The sequence below is a fragment of the Garra rufa genome, chromosome 13 (assembly GCF_049309525.1).
Source record: "Garra rufa chromosome 13, GarRuf1.0, whole genome shotgun sequence".
Classification (NCBI taxonomy): domain Eukaryota; kingdom Metazoa; phylum Chordata; class Actinopteri; order Cypriniformes; family Cyprinidae; genus Garra; species Garra rufa.
The window spans coordinates 14192528-14212288 of record NC_133373.1 but is presented as its reverse complement, the minus strand read 5'-3'; the positions used below and the strand labels follow the sequence as shown (position 1 = coordinate 14212288).

Sequence of the window (19761 nt, the reverse complement as noted above, 5' to 3'; positions counted from 1 at the left end):
GTGAATGTGTGCATTTTATTGTGTTTGAAAGACAAAAGCCTAATAATAAATAACTCACTGAGTGATCATTTAAATAAAAAATTATTTGTTCGTCAGTAGTTGAAGCAATGTTGATATGTTGAGAAAACACTTAAATTTAAATGATTTTTTGTAAATACAGTGGTCAAATGTGTGGCCTTTCAGTTATATGTGTAATTAAAGGAAAATATGTTCATGTAGTTCTTTCTTAAGTCGTATATATATATATATATATATATATATATATATATATATATATATATATTTTTTTTTTTTTTTTTTTTTTTTTTTTTTTTAGAAAATAACCAATCGTTTTGCTAGATAAGACCCTTCTTCCTCGGCTGGGATAATATAGAGCCCTTTGAAGCTGCATGTAAACACCGTTTTGGAAGTTCAAACTCGAGGGCACAATACAACCCCTGGCAAAAAGTATGGAATCACCACACTTAGATGTTGCTCACCCATTTTTTTTTCTTCATAGAAAATAAACAAATCACAGATATGACGCAAAACTATTTTTGTTTATTAATTCAACATTGTGTATATGTGAAACACACCTTAAACAAATGAGATGAAGCTCTTTTAATTAATGGAAAATTAGTTTCCACATCAAGTAGAGGAAAAAATTATGGGATCATTCAATGTTGAGGTAAAAAATATGGAATCAGCTTGTAATTTGTATTTCTGAAATAAATATCTAAACATATCTAAAATGCTAATTTGCCAGCAGTTAAAAGAGAGTGCTTACAGACCTTAACGAGCTGTTGAACTTGGCTAATTGTAAAGAAACATGTCCCCCAACAAGAAAGCTGTCAGTTAAAATGATGGAAAGGATTATAAAACTCCTTCAAGATGGAAATCCATCATGGATTGGGGCAAAAGAAGTTGGATCTAAGTTGGAAATTGTTTCTAAAATTTGATGTAAGTATAAACAAAATGGAAAGATTATAAAACGAAAAACATACAGGAAGATCAAGGAAGACATTTAAGCATCAAGATAGAAAACTGCCTTAAAAATAGAAAATTCACAACGAAACAAATGAAGAACAAATGGGCGGAAACAGTAGTCGATGTGTATGACATAACTGTAAGAAACCGGCTGAATGAGTTGAGATTTACATATAGAAAGGCCAAATTAAAACCAGCATTAACACATAAACAAAAGAAAACAAGATTAGAGTGGTCATTGAGTGTGAATGATTGGATGAAAGTGATATTCAGTGATGAATCACAAATCTGCAATGGACAAGAATATAATGCTGGATCTCTTGTCACTCAAGAAATATATAAAGATGACTGCCTGAAGAAAACTATAAAATTTTCCAACTCATTTCTAATATGGGGTTGCATGTCAGGTAAAAGACCAAGGAAAATGACTATCCTTACCTCAACAGTCAATTCACAGGTTTACATTGAAACCTTGGACACTTTTCTCATTCAATCAATAAAGAAGTTTGGTAATGATCTTAGTATGATAATGTGTTAACTCTTTTCTTCAGGAAAGGCACATCAACTCAATGACATGGCCATCAAATAGTCCAGATCTACATCTGATTGAAAATGAATGGTGGAAATTGAAAAACTGGTCCATGACAAGGCTCCATCTTGCAAAGCTGATCTGTCAACCGCTAGTCAAGAAAGTTGGAACCAGCTTGATGAAGAATATTGTTTTTCATTAGCGAAGTCCACGCCCTAAATAATTCAGGCCATCATAAATGCCAGAGGAGGAGCAACAAAGTACTTTTTGTGTTTGTTGGTTATTGATTCCATATTTTTTTTCCTCAACATTGAATGATTCCATAATTTTTGTCCTGTACTTGATATGGAATACAATTTTCCATTATTTAAAAGAGCTTAATCTCATTTGTTTGAGGTATGTTTCACATAACCAGAATGTTGAATTACATTTACATTTACATTTATTCATTTAGCAGACGCTTTTATCCAAAGCGACTTACAATTGGGAATACAACAAGTGATTCATCCTAAGGAGGCAGATCAACATAGGAAGTGCTCAAAAATACCGTATGACAGGCGTTGTTAGATGAGTACGGGCTAGAAAGGGAAGATCAGAAAAGAGAGGAAATTTTTTTTTTTTTTTTTTTTTTTTTTTTTTTTTTTTTATTGAGTCAGATAGTGTCGAAAAAGATGGGTTTTCAGCAGTCGCTTGAAGACAGTAATGGAGTCTGCGTTCCGGATGGGGGTGGGAAGATCATTCCACCAGGCAGGGACGTTGAAGGAGAATGTTTTGGAAAGTGATTTCGTGCCTCTCTGTGGTGGTACAATAAGGCGTCTTTCACTAGAGGATCTCAGACTTCTGGAGGGAGTGTAGATGCGTAGTAGTGAATGGAGGTAGGCAGGTGATGAGCCGGTGGCTGTTCTAAAGGCCAGCATCAGTGTCTTGAATTTGATGCGAGCCGTAACCGGTAGCCAGTGCAGGGATTAATAAACAAAAATAGTTTTGTGTCATATCTGTGATTTGTTTATTTGCTATGAAGTAAAAAAAAAAAACGGGTTGAACGACAACTGTCAAGTGTGGTGATTCAATACTTTTTGCCAGGGGTTGTAGAAGTTCACTATATGGAGAAAAATCCTGAAATGATTTCTTCAAAAAACATTATTTCTTTACGACTGAAGAAAGAAAGACATGAACATCTTGGATGACAATGACAAGAGAGTAATTTGTACATTTTTGTTCTGGAAGGCTGGTGAGTAGTTTTTGTATCAATATCCAGCAAACTGGAAGTCTTTCTGAATGTATGTAAGTGGTATGCTCTTTTAGAAAGAAAAAATTAAAATGAAAAAGAATTATGGATAATTTATTGCTACTGTGTGAATAATATATAATCATATAATCAATAAAAAGTAACTATAGTCTGATTATGAGGATTTTAAAATGTAATTTAATCTAATCACAAGTGCTTAATTTTTGCAATCTGATTATATCATTTAGATTACATGTAATCAGTTACTACTCAGCACTGAACATGGCATTTAACACTGAAGATACCAACACATTGTTTCAATAGGAATCCAGGTGACTGGGAATTTTGCATAAAGGGTAGTCACAAACTTTTGGTTCCACTGCCTTCCAGAGACAGGAGACATGCCTACTTCTATACTATACAGGATGTGATACCAAAAGAGTGGTGTTTCTTTTATTCATATTTAAAAAACAGTAGACGAAAAGCACCCAGAAGACTTTGAAGTCTGGAGTGCATTACTGTCCCATAAAGCTACGAGAGAAGAGTTGGTGGTGAAGGGGCAAATTTGGATTTACCAACAGAAAGCTTCTTGATCTGAAAGAGACTTCTGTGCCAGCTGTGCTTCATACATCACCCCAATATTACTTTTTCTTCCCCTGAAATTTAACAGAAATGTAAACACACTTTAAGATATTAGTGCATGGAATATATAAACTATACTACTAAATGCCAGTCTTCCCAGGTTTTGAAACAGGTGTCTTGAGAATTTTTCTTTCATGTGTGGTCCAGTCTTCCTGAGATTGTTTTGAAACACTCTTGTGGCTAAAATCTTTCAAGTGTTGATTCATCTGCTGTGATTTGTAAAGGACTTAAAAAAGGATGGAACAACTGTTTCATAGACATCGGCTCCCTGTTGCTTCCTGTTGCTTCTAGTTTGACAAGGTTTGTACGTGTGTGTTTAGGGGGAGGCTCACTTGTGGAACAGCTGCTAGGGTGTTTGACACAGCTCACACTCCCCTCCTTAACACACACACGCACGCATGCACGCACACACACACACACACACACACACACACACACACACACACACACACACACACACACACACACACACACACACACACACACACACACACACACACACACACACCTGTCTTCCCAGAGCAGAGAGTACCATGCACAGTAAAACTCAAGACTTAAGAGGTGCCAAGTTTGTTGTTTGTTTACAGGTCAGCAAAATGGCGACAAATTTTCCCTAGGAAGTGTTTAGGCCACACAGACAATGGATGTGCCACCATGAAAGGCAGTTACAGAGGAAATCTTTTATAATTTACAATCGTGCCAACCTTTGCATATGAATGAAGATTTTTACATTTTCTGAAGTAAATATGAATGGTGCTTGCCCACTTGGCAGGGGTTGCAACGACTTTGCTAATATTTTCTGAGTTTTGTAAGCATGTTACTCTGCAGTTCCTTGTTCTGGCTGATTGTAGTAACTTGCTAATATTTTGAGTGGCTGTTAGCACATTGCTATGCTATTCCTAAGTTGTTCTGAGTGGCTAAAGCAACTTTGCTAACATTTACGTTGTTGTTAGCATGTTGTTATGCAGTTCCTAAGGTGTTCAGGTTGTTTGAATCAACTTTGCCAAATTTGAGTGGTTGCTAGCATGTTGATATATGATTCCTAGGGTGTTCTGGTGGTTAATAATATGTTATTATGCGTTTCCTAGGGTGTTCCCGTCGATAAAACATCGTTACTAACATTTACATTGTTGGTAACATGCAGTTCCTAAGGTGTTCAGGTTGGTTCAATCAACTTTGCTAACTTTGAGTAGCATGTTAATATGTGATTCTTGGGGTGTTCTGTTGGTTGTTAATATGTTATTATGTGGTTCCTAGAGTGTTCTAGGTGGTCATGATTTTAAGTAGCTGTAAGCTATGTGGTTCTTCATGGTTGCAATGATTTGTGCTATGGACACGAGTATCTTAACTTAGCATCTTCTTTCTCGGCAGCTCGGGTATCATAAAAAATTTAGAGCTTTCCAGTGGAAATTACAACGTGAGTGGGTGTTCATGTGCAATTTCGATGTCGGATTTTGGTATTTACCATAATTACGATAGCACATGAAGGCAGCATTAGATTGTTCTGAGTGGTTGCAACAACTTTGACAACATGTTCTGAGTAGTTGTTAGCAAATTGCTTGCCTCCTGTGGTGCTTTGGGCCATTGCAGCAATTCTGCTAATTATATGAGAGGTTGTTAGAAGGTTCTAGGTTGTTTCTAGAGCATTACTAAGTGCTTTCAGTGAATCTGGGAATTTAAAGTAAGAAGCAAACAAGATGCCACCTCAAATCTCTATGATACTTGGTCCTCAGTTTCCTAGTGAGCTTATGGAATATTTTCAATCATTTTATCTATCCCAGGCAAATGTCTGATCATTTAGAATAATGTTACACCTCTCCTTAAAGGATTATTTTACTTCCGGAATTAAAAAGTATTTTAGTTTTAGTAGTGTCTTTAAGTGAAAAGAAATTAGGGTTTTTGATGAAAATCTTCCAGGATGTTTCTCCATATAGTGGACTTCACCTGTAACCACCTGTAGAAAGCACACTCTACATGCACCAGACACTTTAATACAAACACTCCGTGTTCCAAAACACTGAAAATATATGCATCAGGCACTTTCTTACAAACACTCCATGTTATAAGGAATCAACAAGACAACGAAAATGTTTGCTTGTGAATACACCACCAGTCATATTGCACTACTTGCTTTTCAACCCGAATACCTCTTACAATAACTTGCACAAATATTGTATAGTATTATGTAAAGTACTTGTATAGTCTTGTCTTAGGTTACGTGTTTAGTTAATTATTTATAGTTTATGTATAGTTAGATTACATTTATATTTACATTTTTATGTTTATATTATTATTATTTATGTAGCACCGTGGTCCTGCGAGACACAACATTTCGTTCCACTGTATGTCCACACATGTAGCAGAATGACAATTAAGCTCGACTTGACTTGACTTCAGTAGGAACCAATGGTTTGAAGGTCCAAATTGCAATTTCAATGAAGCTTCAAAGGGATCTACATGATCCCTGCCAAGGAATAAGGGTCTAGTGAAACAATCGGTCATTTTCTACAAAAAAATTAAAAATAAAATAAAATAATAAAAATAAGATAAAAAGTATATACTTTTTAACCACAAATGCGCATCTTGCACTAGCTCAACCCTATGCATTTTCGCCCTACCCTACCTTTTTGAACCAAAATACACAAAGAACTAACCACATGTGACCTTTCCAACGTGATTACACAATGTGTGAAATCACAAATGTGCATTGCAAAGCTAGTGTAAAATGAGCATTTGTACAGTCGTGGCCAAAAGTTTTGAGAATGACACAAATATTAGTTTTCACAAAGTTTGCTGCTAAACTGCTTTTAGATCTTTGTTTCAGTTGTTTCTGTGATGTACTAAAATATAATTACAAGCACTTCATACGTTTCAAAGGCTTTTATCGACAATTACATGACATTTATGCAAAGAGTCAGTATTTGCAGTGTTGGCCCTTCTTTTTCAGGACCTCTGCAATTCGACTGGGCATGCTCTCAATCAACTTCTGGGCCAAATCCTGACTGATAGCAACCCATTCTTTCATAATCTCTTCTTGGAGTTTGTCAGAATTAGTGGGTTTTTGTTTGTCCACCCACCTCTTGAGGATTGACCACAAGTTCTCAAAGGGATAAAGATCTGGGGAGTTTCCAAAATTTCAACGTTTTGGTCCCCGAGCCACTTAGTTATCACTTTTGCCTTATGGCATGGTGCTCCATCGTGCTGGAAAATGCATTGTTCTTGACCAAACTGTTGTTGGATTGTTGGAAGAAGTTGCTGTTGGAGGGTGTTTTGGTACCATTCTTTATTCATGGCTGTGTTTTTGGGTGAGCCCACTCCCTTGGATGAGAAGCAACCCCACATATGAATGGTCTCAGGATGCTTTACTGTTGGCATGACACAGGACTGATGGTATCGCTCACCTTTTCTTCTCCAGACAAGCCTTTTTCCAGATGCCCCAAACAATCGGAAAGAGGCTTCATCAGAGAATATGACTTTGCCCCAGTCCACAGCACTTTGCTGCCCTTCTTGACACCAGGCCATCTTCCAAAAGTCTTCGCCTCACTGTGCGTGCAGATGCGCTCACACCTGCCTGCTGCCATTCCTGAGCAAGCTCTGCACTGGTGGCACTCCGATCCCGCAGCTGAATCCTCTTTAGGAGACGATCCTGGTGCTTGCTGGACTTTCTTGGACGCCCTGAAGCCTTCTTAACAAGAATTGAACCTCTTTCCTTGAAGTTCTTGATGATCCTATAAATTGTTGATTTAGGTGCAGTCTTAGTAGCCACAATATCCTTGCCTGTGAAGCCATTTTTATGCAACGCAATGATGGCTGCACGCGTTTCTTTGCAGGTCACCATGGTTAACAATGGAAGAACAATGATTTCAAGCATCACCCTCCTTTTAACATGTCGAGTCTGCCATTCTAACCCAATCAGCCTGACATAATGATCTCCAGCCTTGTGCTCATCAACATTCTCACCTGAGTTAACAAGACGATTACTGAAATGATCTCAGCAGGTCCTTTAATGACAGCAATGAAATGCAGTGGAAAGTTTTTTTGGGATTAAGTTAATTTTCATGGCAAAGAAGGACTATTCAATTCATCTGATCACTCTTCATAACATTCTGGAGTATATGCAAATTGATATTATAAAAACTTAAGCAGCAACTTTTCCAATTTCCAATATTTATGTAATTCTCAAAACTTTTGGCATCGACTGTAGATAAAAAGTATATAGATGTTTATTTGTTTTAGAAACTGACTGATTTTTTTTTTTTTTTTTGCTATAAGACACTTATTCCTCAGCTGGGTATGTTTAGAGCCCTTTGAAGCTGCATAAAAATGGCAATTTGGACCTTCAACCTGTTGGCCACCATTGAAGTCCACTATATGGAGAAATATCCTGGAATGTTTTCCTCAAAAACCTTAATTACTTTTAACTGAAGAAAGAAAGACTTAAACATCTTGGATGAAATGTGAGTGAGTAAAAAATCAGTAAACTTTACTAGCACCTTTAAGCCGGTGATATGAGATATTCATGTCCATAGCACAATTTGTTTGGGTGAGCATATGCCAAATAGTTATTTAGGGGAATATGTATCAATTATGAATTTCACATAAGCAGTAGTGATGCTTTCCTTAACCAGCACCAGTAAATATCAAATGCCTCAAGTACTATTAAAGATCCATTAATAACTCAGCCAACAGCAACAAAGCTCATAGATCTAAACAACGGTATGACCTCCCAGTCTTGAATACCTGACCCACTATGGTCGTCAGAGGAGTTGAGAAGCTGAGTCACATTAAGTCAACTCTTGTGGTGTAAGGTTTCTGTGCTTTGAGGAGGGGACGGCCTTGAAACCAGAACCTCTGCTGCTGGAGTGAAAGACCCTGGCCCAGCCTGTCCAAAATATCCTGGCTTCCTACCCTCAGAGATGCCTCTCATTCTCCCTCCAGCTCTAAAGATTGGTTCCCGTATCATCACGCACTTAACCTTCTATTATTACCACTAACAGAAACACACAGCATAGGGCCAGCAGATGGACCCTAAGAGACCCTTGTGGCTTTAGACCATTGGAATGCCTGTGTGTGTAAGTTCATCCCAGACTTGGCTGAGGGGGGAATCTTCAGGATAGGGAGAAGGTCACAATGGATGTATGGTGGGGTTATGGGAGGTGCCAATCTAGAGTGGAGATAAGTCTCTTTGGCTGGCAGCACAGGGAGGGTATTCCAGCATGACTAATGGGATGACTGTTGTTCATTTCATGATCCTGGGTTCATAAAAACTGGATCAGGAATCGACAAATAAAGATGTGCACCAGTAGTGCCATGGACATGACTGATACCTCAGATTGTCTGGCTTGCTATTACTTTAGTTTTCACGTGGCTAGATGATTAAAGGGAAAAAAGAGTATGTCATATAGACATACACTGAAGAAAAGATCTGAGTCATAGTTCAGTGAAATATAGGCCACTATATATAAGCCATACGCCATATCTTCAAGTATTTAAATCTCAGCGGCAACACTAATCTGTTGTAGCATCTTCAAACACATTTATTTTTACTGCGAGTAACAACACATTGACCGTAATAAAGATGGCGGAAATGTCAGCGAGTGTATATAACAAAATTTAGTGATTACCTAGAACAACTCAAGACACCTTAGTTACTAAATAGAAATGTCATAACAATCACTCACAATACCTTAGCATTGTGGCAGCAAGTTTTCACAGACAAGCACAAAAAAAAAAAAAAAAAAAAAAAAAAGATGGCCACCAGGCAGTCATTTAGCATTTTTAAATTAGTTTTATGTATTTATTTTTAATTTAAGTTTTGTTTCCATCAAAAAGGGCCTCTGATCTGCTAGCATCCTTACATGACTGGGCCTACTTAACGAAAATTAAACCGCTGGAATCCTGTCGCCTGCTGGGAGTTTGACATCGTCACCGCATCTTAAACCGAGTGTGGCAGAGCCCCGCTGAGAGGTGTACTTGGCTGACATCTTTTACAGGCTCATAATAAAAACATACAGTCCCCTGCCTCAGTGTCTGAGGTTATTTTGGAACAGTCTTATTGACACTGAGCTGCCATTGTTGGAATGAAAAAGGGATAGAGGGATTTGAAAGGAGATCCTCACATCTCACAGAGAGTGCTTGAACATGCACGTACAATTGGGCAAACACTACAGGAAAATGAGAACATCTAAGCTCTAGGGATTTTAGTTGAATAGAGCATTTAACAAAAACTCAGATTTAAAGCAAAGGATTTTTTGAATTAAGAAGCTCTGAAGTTATCAACATTGAACCTCGTCTAAAAAGTTTCAGCTTCTCATTTTGAGAAGATTCAAATTGTACAGCTTGTTAATCTTTCAGTGCAGACATACAGATATGCATCAAAGCGTCAAACCTCCAGACACTGTCTGATAAGGTTACAATTTTTAGATATTGGACATCCAGTCCAGAGTGCTCAGATAGAGTAAGGATACATTACATGTTCACACTATTCAGTCCTGTTGCACATTGTGATTTGTTGTGCTACAGCTGAAGACATTAACTCTATTTATAAAATGATACTTAGTAATTAATCAGAAATAAACAATATGCATATCACTTTGTTTTGGTCCATTCTGCAGACAGTCTATAGCAAAGTGAACCAGCTGCTAAGAGGTTCACCATATTCAGCTGCTGACTTCAATCACAGAAGAGCACAAAAGACCCAGTTGGCTATCACTTGTTTTGTCTTAAATGGATCCTAACGTTTCACTTACTGTAGGTGTCAACGTGAATTGAAAAAATAAATAAATAATAATAATAAAAAATAAATAAATAAATAAATTGGTTCGTTTAACTACAGATTGCCAAGATTTGTCTGTCATAAGAAGGACATTAAAACAAGCCTTGTTCTCCCTTGGTTGGCAGAATCAACTAATGGAAAGTAGCTGATGAACTGGTTCTTTCAAACTGTTTGTTTTTCATTTTAAGAAAAGATCAACATGGTTTTGCCACCATGTTGTCCCTGCAATTTTCCAATAAAGCCAAATGTAGCTACATATTACTGTTTTGCATTTTATTCAGCTTTTTACATCTATGAATCAGCCTCACGGCCATTTAAAACCTACATCATTTGCATCTACATTAGAATTAGTCCAGAACAGACTGATTTAGGTCGATTTCTGAATTGTTTTGTGAACCTGTTCAAGCAATTAATTAAAAGATTTGTTTACAAATTGTACATCCCCAGATAGCACATGTACGTCTGCCAGATGTCTTTTAAAGATCACTTGATCTGGAAAGCATCTGCTGTGTACAAACATCTGACAGATGTCTGAAAAATGTCAGTTTTACATACATTCTAAATAATAAACATCTTAAAGACATCTATTGCAGATGAGAAAACACTTCTTCCAGATGTAAATGCAGACGTCAAATAAACATCTGTGATGTAAGTGTGCTATCAGGGTCGCTACAATCAAATGACAAATGGTTTACTTCCCTGATAGCACACATGCATCACAGAGATGTCTATTTGATGTCTGCATTTGCATCTGCAAGACTTTTTTTCCTATCATTTTGTTCCCTATTTGTTTCCTATCAGATGTCAAACAGACATTATTAGATGTCTTTAAGATGTTTATGATTTAGAATGTATGTTAAACTGACATCTTACAGACGTCTGTCAGATGTTTCGAAGCAGATGCTTTCGAGATGAAGTAATCTTTAACAGACATTACGCAGACATACATGTGCTATCTGGGTTTTGGTTTGGCTCTGCGTATTCAAGTGGAATACTAAAAGGCATCTTAACACTGAAAAGTTTACACACTTTAGCTTTAACATGTAGATTCTAGATGGGTTATTGTATGATTAAAGGTGCATTTCACGCCAAGTCGTAACTACTGTGATTACGAGATACCAACTTGTAAAAAGCGGTCACGTCCCCGCAGAACTCGTAATTACAACTTGTGAACTGGGAACTTTCTGAGAGCTAAGCTACAACTTGCAGCTACAGCCTGACCACCTTGGATTCAATTGGGCGCTATGTTTAGCATTGATAGTGTGATTCCGAGTCCAAGGATGTAAACAGCTCCAAGTAGAACATCACGTGCTGTCTCGAATTTACCGGAATTATGACATGGCATGAATGCAGCATAAGAAAAGATTTAAAACAAACAAAAAAAAGCAAGCACAAGTAGGGCTGGATGATAAATCGAACGATATTGCGAGGCGCGTTTAGTCAATGAAGCCGGTACTTTGATTAGTAGTAAATCTCCATCACGTGTGTTCCGCTCAGGTTCCGCTGGAGCGGCAATTAATACACAGAGACGTAAATCTCTGACAAGCTACGCCAAATCGCGCTCAAAATCGAATGTGAATCGAATTTGATTTTGAGCGCGATTTGGCGTAGCTTGTCAGAGATTTACATCTCTGTGCATTAATTGCCGCTCCAGCGGAACCTGAGCGGAACGCACGTGATGGAGATTTACTACTAATCAAAGTACCGGCTTCATTGACTAAACGCGCCTCACAATATCGTTCGATTTATTGTCCAGCCCTAAGCACACGCATGTCTGCAAGGTGTTAGAGCATCTATGGTGTACAAATGTCTGCCAGACATCTTTCAGATGTCAGTTTTACATGCATTCTAAATCATAACCCTGATAGCACAGGTACATCCCGGAAACGTCTATTTGACGTCTGCATTTACATCTGCCAGACATTTTTTTTTTATTATTGTTTGCTCATCTGCAATACGTCTATAGTACATTTCCTATCAGATGTTAAATAGACATCTATAAGATGTTTTTAAGATGTTTATGATTTAGCATGTATGTAAAACTTACATCTTACAGACGTCTGCCAGATGTTTGTACACAACAGTTGCTTACCAGATCAAGTGATCTTTAACAGACATCTTGCAGATGTACATGTGCTATCTGGGAAAGTCATCTAATATACATCTATTTGATATCTGATAGGAAATGTCCAATAGACATATTGCAGATGAGCAAACATTCTAAAAAAAATAGATGTCAAATAGATGTCTCTGTGATGTATGTGTGCTATCAGGGTACATTCTGTATTAGTGAAGCCATTTGTCGTTGTACTAATGACCTGCCAGTTGTGAGTAGCATGTTAAATGTTCATCCGCTTGGTAGGACAATATCCACTCATTGGTCTGGGTCACGCATTAAAGAGCAGGAAAGCAATATATCACTATGAAATTATGGCGCGTGAACAAGCATTTGTGGATATATTTGACAGGATAAACAAAATCCTTTTGTCTCACCACAAAACATCATTAGCCGACATTTAACAATGTATTTGACCTAAATGACTTGATGATCCCATCAGATATAGACTTTTCATTGGATTAGACTTTGTGTTAACCTCCTCAAGAGAAATGTAAATGATGAGAACAAAGCTTAATCTGTGGGTGACCTAGAACACAGATACAGTGTCAACTAACCCACAACAGATTTATGACCTGTCATGTGATATTTAAAGTATCCTGTGAAGGTTTAGGTTGGTTAATTGTTGAATGAAGAAACTTTTTTTAAGCAATATTCTAATACTTTTAAGGGGGGACAGGAAATATTGGCATAACAGTGTCAAGATAAACACTTCTTCTGGGAATAAAGGGTAGTGGAGGTGTTTTAATTTTGTGACATGAGGACTAAACAAAATCCCTTATAAAATTTTCCCTCCTTAAAACAAACCTGTTTGATCCAAACAGGTTCCTTACAGATAAAAACAAAGATACATCTACACATAAACCTCATATAGATTCTCATCTGAGCCATTACGGAAAAACAACATGCTAGCATTAAGAACCAATCTGAGGTTAATACATACCATTAAAACTTGGCATAACATAGAGGTCAATGTGTCCAGTGGGGTGAATGTGTTCCCAGGTACAGCAGACACTTATTAAACTTGAATAAAGCCTACAGGTACACAGAGTGATTTTCCTGTTAGCAACGGGCCATTATTTTGATTGGATTTTGGGTTGCTGAGGTAAAATAAATTAATAAATAAACAAGAACTCATAATTTCAGGAAATGTTTGGTTAGATTGACATAATGAAATAAACAATAAGATGTTTTGAACTCTAAACTCTCTACTCACATTACCTATGAAACTAAGGCCTTAATAAGTTCATATATAGGATATAATTTCATTTCAGGCATACTATGCAAACCTGATTGGTAGCTTTGGAAAAACCATAATGACATATTTCTTTGACAACAGACATTTGCTGGTGACGTGTCTGTTATTTTGATAAATAGTTTAGAGTGAGAAAGCAAATTACACCATCTAGTGGATATACATGGAAACACTGCAAATGACACACTATGATCACCATAGTGTAGACTACTGAACAAAAAAAAAATTATGAATGCAAACAAATCTGAAAAATTACAAATAGATGGCAAAATGCCATGCAACACTTGGTGTTGTTGTAATGATATCTGATGGACATTTCTTACAGTGCTGCAAATTATTTTATTTATTGCTAAAACAAAACAAAAAAGAAACAAAATGAACAGCCACTTGGGAAATGGGCAACCAAATTTAAATTTTTAATTTCTGTCTTGTTTTTTAACACAGCAAAGCATTATGTAAAATATATGATTTCATCACACAAATATATGGTTATATCCCACTGTAATAGGAAATCCAAAATATAAAAATACAAAAAAGAACAAAATATGTATAAAACCTTTTTAATTGCAATTCTGGCATTCTACCAATGGGACTGCATGTGTGTTTTCAAATGATGGGGCTGTGTGAAGGACTTCTGGCATCGTGTGCACTGGAACTGCCTCTGACCGGTGTGAGTAACCCAGTGTCTCTTTAATTTGGATGGTGCACTGAAGATTTTTAAGCAAATGTCACACTGGTGGGATTTCTTAATTTTCCCTTCAGGATATCTGTTTGCACAATTATGTGCATATAAGTCCCTTACCGAGGGGAAACACTGACTGCAGTCAGGACAAACTGGGAGGTCATGTGGAGGATTGGGAAAGCATTCACCTGGATCAAAGTCCTCAAGCTCCACAACAACTTCTGGGAGTGTGGGAACATCAGGTTTCTGTTGAAAACCAGAACTGGACAAGGAAGAATCAGGGACACAATCTTCAATATCATCCATGGGATGTGGCCAATTTTCCTCAGTTCTTGATTCAGAAGCACAATGATGAAGAGATGAGTCAGTTTTGGGTGGACAGTCACTCACCCTGCCAAAAGGCACAATGTCAGATGTCTTTTTCCCATCTAGCAAGATGTCAGTTTTATGCATCAGGTCCCAAACTGATTTGTTGTTGCACTGGAAAACAACCTCTGACTTGTTCTCAAGAGTCTCTAAAGGACTAGTACTTTTTGAATAATATAAATCTGAATCACTGCAGTCAACACTCATCTTTTGAGACAGTATATCCTCTGTAACCATATTTTGATCTTTGTGCATGGTTCTGATGTGTACTTTTAGATGAGAGCGTTCTCTGAAGGCAGAGCAGCATATGGGACACTGAAAGGGCCTTTGATTTGTGTGAATAAGACAATGCCTTTTTAGTTTGGATGGTGCACCAAATCGTTTATGGCACACAGGGCATTCATGAACTCTTTTACTTCTGTTAGAATTCTTACTTTGCCACACCTTTACATTTACATCTATGTTCTCACTTTGGGTTGTGACACTGGTTTCTTGTTCCTCATCAGATTCTTGGATTTCCTCCATCCACTGGTCCTCAGAAGGTTTGGAAGAATATACAGAAGTTTGTCCACTGTGAGGATCGAAACATTCTTCATTTAGAAGGGAACCTTGCAAACATACATCTGAATCACTGCAGTCACCACTCATTTTTTGAGATGCCATATTCTCTGTAACCATATTTAGATCTTGATGCACTTTTGACTTCAGTTTATCAGTAGAACTGGTATCATTTTGGGCAGTTGGCTGTTTTGGAGAGGGTTTAAACCTCGACTTAGATGCTCGTTTACAGGGCACTTTGTTGTCCTTATAGCTCCGGAGTGATGATGTTCTCTGCTTCACAGGATTGGTGTGAGTTCTGAGGTGTACTTTTAGATGAGAGCGTTCTCTGAAGGCAGAGCAGCACATGGAACACTGAAAGGGCCTTTGATTTGTGTGAATAAGAAAATGCCTTTTTAGTTTAGACGGAGCACCAAATCGTTTATGGCATACAGGGCATTCATGAACTCTTTTACTTCTGTTAGAATTCTTACTTTGCCACACCTTCACATTTACATCCATGTTCTCACTTTGTGTGGTGACACTGGCTTCTTGTTTCTCCTCAGATTCTTGGATTTCCTCCATCCACTGGCCCTCAGAAGGTTTGGAAGAATATACAGAACTTTGTCCACTGTAAAGATCCAAACCTCCTTCATTTAGAAGGGAATCTTGCAAACATACATTTGAATTACTGCAGTCACCACTCATTTTTTGAGATGCCATACTCTCTATAACCATATTTAGATCTTGATGCACTTTTGACTTTTGTTTATCAGTAGAACTGGTATCATTTTGGGCAGTTGGCTGTTTTGGAGCGGGTTTAAACCTCGACTTAGATGCTCGTTTACAGAGCACATTGTTGTCCTTATAGCTCCAGAGTGATGATGTTCTCTGCTTCACAGGATTGGTATGAGTTCTGAGATGTACTTTTAGATGAGAGCGTTCTCTGAAGGCAGAGCAGCACATGGAACACTTAAAGGGTCTTTGATTTGTGTGAATAAGAGAATGCCTTTTTAGTTTAGATGGCGCACCAAATCGTTTAAGGCACACAGGGCATTCATGAACTCTTTTACTTCTGTTAGAATTCTTACTTTGCCACACCTTCACATTTACATCCATGTTCTCACTTTGTGTGGTGACACTGGCTTCTTGTTTCTCCTCAGATTCTTGGATTTCCTCCATCCACTGGCCCTCAGAAGGTTTGGAAGAATATACAGAACTTCGTCCACTGTAAAGATCCAAACCTCCTTCATTTAGAAGGGAATCTTGCAAACATTCATTTGAATTACTGCAGTCACCACTCATTTTTTGAGATGCCATATTCTCTTTAACCATATTTAGATCTTGATGCACTTTTGACTTTTGTTTATCAGTAGAACTGGTATCATTTTGGGCAGTTGGCTGTTTTGGAGCGGGTTTAAACCTCGACTTAGATGCTCGTTTACAGAGCACATTGTTGTCCTTATAGCTCCAGAGTGATGATGTTCTCTGCTTCACAGGATTGGTATGAGTTCTGAGATGTACTTTTAGATGAGAGCGTTCTCTGAAGGCAGAGCAGCACATGGAACACTTAAAGGGTCTTTGATTTGTGTGAATAAGAGAATGCCTTTTTAGTTTAGATGGAGCACCAAATCGTTTAAGGCACACAGGGCATTCATGAACTCTTTTACTTCTGTTAGAATTCTTACTTTGCCACACCTTCACATTTACATCCATGTTCTCACTTTGTGTGGTGACACTGGCTTCTTGTTTCTCCTCAGATTCTTGGATTTCCTCCATCCACTGGCCCTCAGAAGGTTTGGAAGAATATACAGAACTTCGTCCACTGTAAAGATCCAAACCTCCTTCATTTAGAAGGGAATCTTGCAAACATTCATTTGAATTACTGCAGTCAACACTCATTTTTTGAGATGCCATATTCTCTTTAACCATATTTAGATCTTGATGCACTTTTGACTTTTGTTTATCAGTAGAACTGGTATCATTTTGGGCAGTTGGCTGGTTTGGCGCGGGTTTAAACCTCGACTTAGATGCTTGTTTACAGGGCACTTTGTTGTCCTTATAGCTCCGGAGTGATGATGTTCTCTGCTTCACAGGATTGGTGTGAGTTCTGAGGTGTACTTTTAGATGAGAGCGTTCTCTGAAGGCAGAGCAGCACATGGAACACTGAAAGGGCCTTTGATTTGTGTGAATAAGAGAATGCCTTTTTAGTTTAGACGGAGCAGCAAATAGTTTATGGCACACAGGGCAATCATAAACTCTTTTGTTTCTCTTAGAATTCTTACTTGGCAACACCTTTGGATTTAAATCCTTGTCCTCACTGTGTATTGTGACACTGGCTACTTGTTCCTCCTCAGATTCTTCGATTTCCTCCATCCACCGGCCCTTAGAAGGTTTGGAAGAATATACAGAACTTTGTCCACTGTGAAGATCCAAGCGTCCTTCATTTAGAAGAGAATCTTGCAAACATACATCCGAATTACTGCAGTCACCACTTGTTTTCTGAGGTGCCATATTTTCTATAACCATATTTAGATCTTGGTGCACTGATGCTTTTTGTTTATCTGTTGAACTGGTATCATTTTGGGCAGTTGGTTGTTTTGGAGAGGGTTTTAACCTTGACTTAGATGCTCGAGTACAAGGAAAACTATTGTCTCTATAGCTCTGAAGTGATGATGCCCTCCGCTTCACAGGCTTGGTGTGAGTTCTGATGTGTACTTTCAGATGAGAGCGTTCTCTGAAGGCAGAGCAGCACATGGAACACTGAAAGGGCCTTTGATTTGTGTGAATAAGAGAATGTCTTTTTAGTTTGGATGGAGCACCAAACCGTTTATGGCACACAGGGCAATCATAAACTCTTTTGTTTCTCTTCGAATTCTTACTTGGCAAAACATTTGGATTTACATCCTTGTCCTTACTGTGTATTGTGACATTGGCTTCTTGTTCCTCAGATTCTTGGATTTCATCCATCCACTGGCCCTCAGAAGATTTGGAAGAATATACAGAACTTTGTCCACTGTGAAGATCCAAACCTCCTTCATTGCAAAGGGAATCTTGCAAACATACATCTGAATCACTGCAGTGACCACTCGTTCTATGAGATGCCATATTCTCTGTAACCATATGTTGATCTTGGTGCACTGTTGATTTTTGTTTATCTGTTGAACTGGTATCACTTTGGGCAGCTGGTTGTTTTGGAGAGGGTTTAAACCTCGACTTCGATGCTCGAGTACAAGGCAAGCTACTGTCTTTATAGCTCTGGAGTGTTGATGTCTTCTGCGTCACAGGGTTGGTGTGAGTTCTAAGGTGTACTTTTAGATGAGAGCGTTCTCTAAAAGCAGAGGAGCATATGGAACACTGAAAGGGCTTTTGATTTGTGTGAATAAGAGAATGCCTTTTTAGTTTGGATGGAGCTACAAATCGTTTATGGCACACAGGACATTCATAAACTCTTTTCCTTCCATTATAATTATTACTTTGCAACACCTTTACACTTAAATCATTGTCCTCACTTTGTGTTGCGACACTGGCTTCTTGTTCCTCCTCAAATTCTTGGTTTTCCTCAATAAACTGGCCTTCTGAAAGTTTGGAAGAATATGCAGAACTCTGTCCAGTGTGCAGATCCAAACCTCCTTCATTTAGAAGGGAGTCTTGCAAATACATGTCTGAATCACTGCAGTCACCTCTTTTTTTTTGAGATGCCATATTATTCCCTGTAATCATTTTTCGATCCTGGTGCACTGTTGACTCTTGTTTATTTGTTGAACTGGTATCATCTTGGGCAGTTACTTGTTTTGCAGAGGGTTTTAACTGTGACTTAGATGCTTGATTACAAGGCACACTATTGTCTCTATAGCTCTGGAGAGATGATATCCTTTGCTTCACAGGGTTGGTGTGAGTTCTGATGTGTACTTTTAGATGAGAACGTTCTCTAAAAGCACGGCAACATATGGAACACTGAAATGGCCTCTTATTTGTGTGAATAAGGCAATGCCTTTTTAGTTTAGACGGAGCACCAAATCGTTTATGGCACACAGGGCAATCATAAACTCTTTTGTTTCCATTAGAATTTTTACTTTGCAACACCTTTGGATTTACATTCTTGTCCTCACTTTGTGTTGCGACATTGGTTTCTTGTTCCTCAGATTCTTGGTTTTCCTCCATCCACTGGCCTATTGAAGGTTTGGAAGAATATGCAAAACTCTGTCCAGTGTAAAGATCCAAATCTCCTTCATTTGGAAGGGAAGCCTGCAAATATGCATCTGAATTACTGCAGTCACCACTTATTTTCTGAGATGCCATATTCTCTGTGATCATCATATTTTGATCTTGGTGCACTGTTGACTTTTCATCATCTTGGGTAATTAGTTGTTTTGGAGAGGATTTTGACTTAGATGCTTGATTACAGGGCACACTTTTGTCTCTGTAGCTCTGGAGTGATGTTGTTCTCCGCTTCACAGGGATGTTGTGAATTCTGATGTGTACTTTTAGATGAGAGTGTTCTCTGAAGGTACGGCAGCATATGGAACACTGAAAGGGCCTTTGATTTGTGTGAATACGGCAATGCCTCTTTAGTTTGGATGGAGCACCAAATCGTTTAAGGCACACAGGGCATTCATAAACTCTTTTGTTTCTGTTACAACTCTTACTTTGCAACACCTTCGC

At 38.1% G+C, this 19761-nt stretch overlaps 1 protein-coding gene across 1 annotated transcript; it reads right to left on the bottom strand.

The window, feature by feature from the left end:
• Positions 1-13906: 13906 nt before the first annotated feature.
• Positions 13907-19761, bottom strand: znf770 (zinc finger protein 770). The gene has a single exon (XM_073853239.1). It carries the CDS (start codon positions 19414-19416, stop codon positions 14092-14094), a length of 5325 nt encoding a protein of 1774 aa, XP_073709340.1. The 5' UTR covers positions 19417-19761; the 3' UTR covers positions 13907-14091.

Bases quoted from the DNA above. Each gene is read 5' to 3' on its own strand.
- znf770 (XM_073853239.1), bottom strand. From the start codon at position 19,416: ATGATGATCACAGAGAATATGGCATCTCAGAAAATAAGTGGTGACTGC.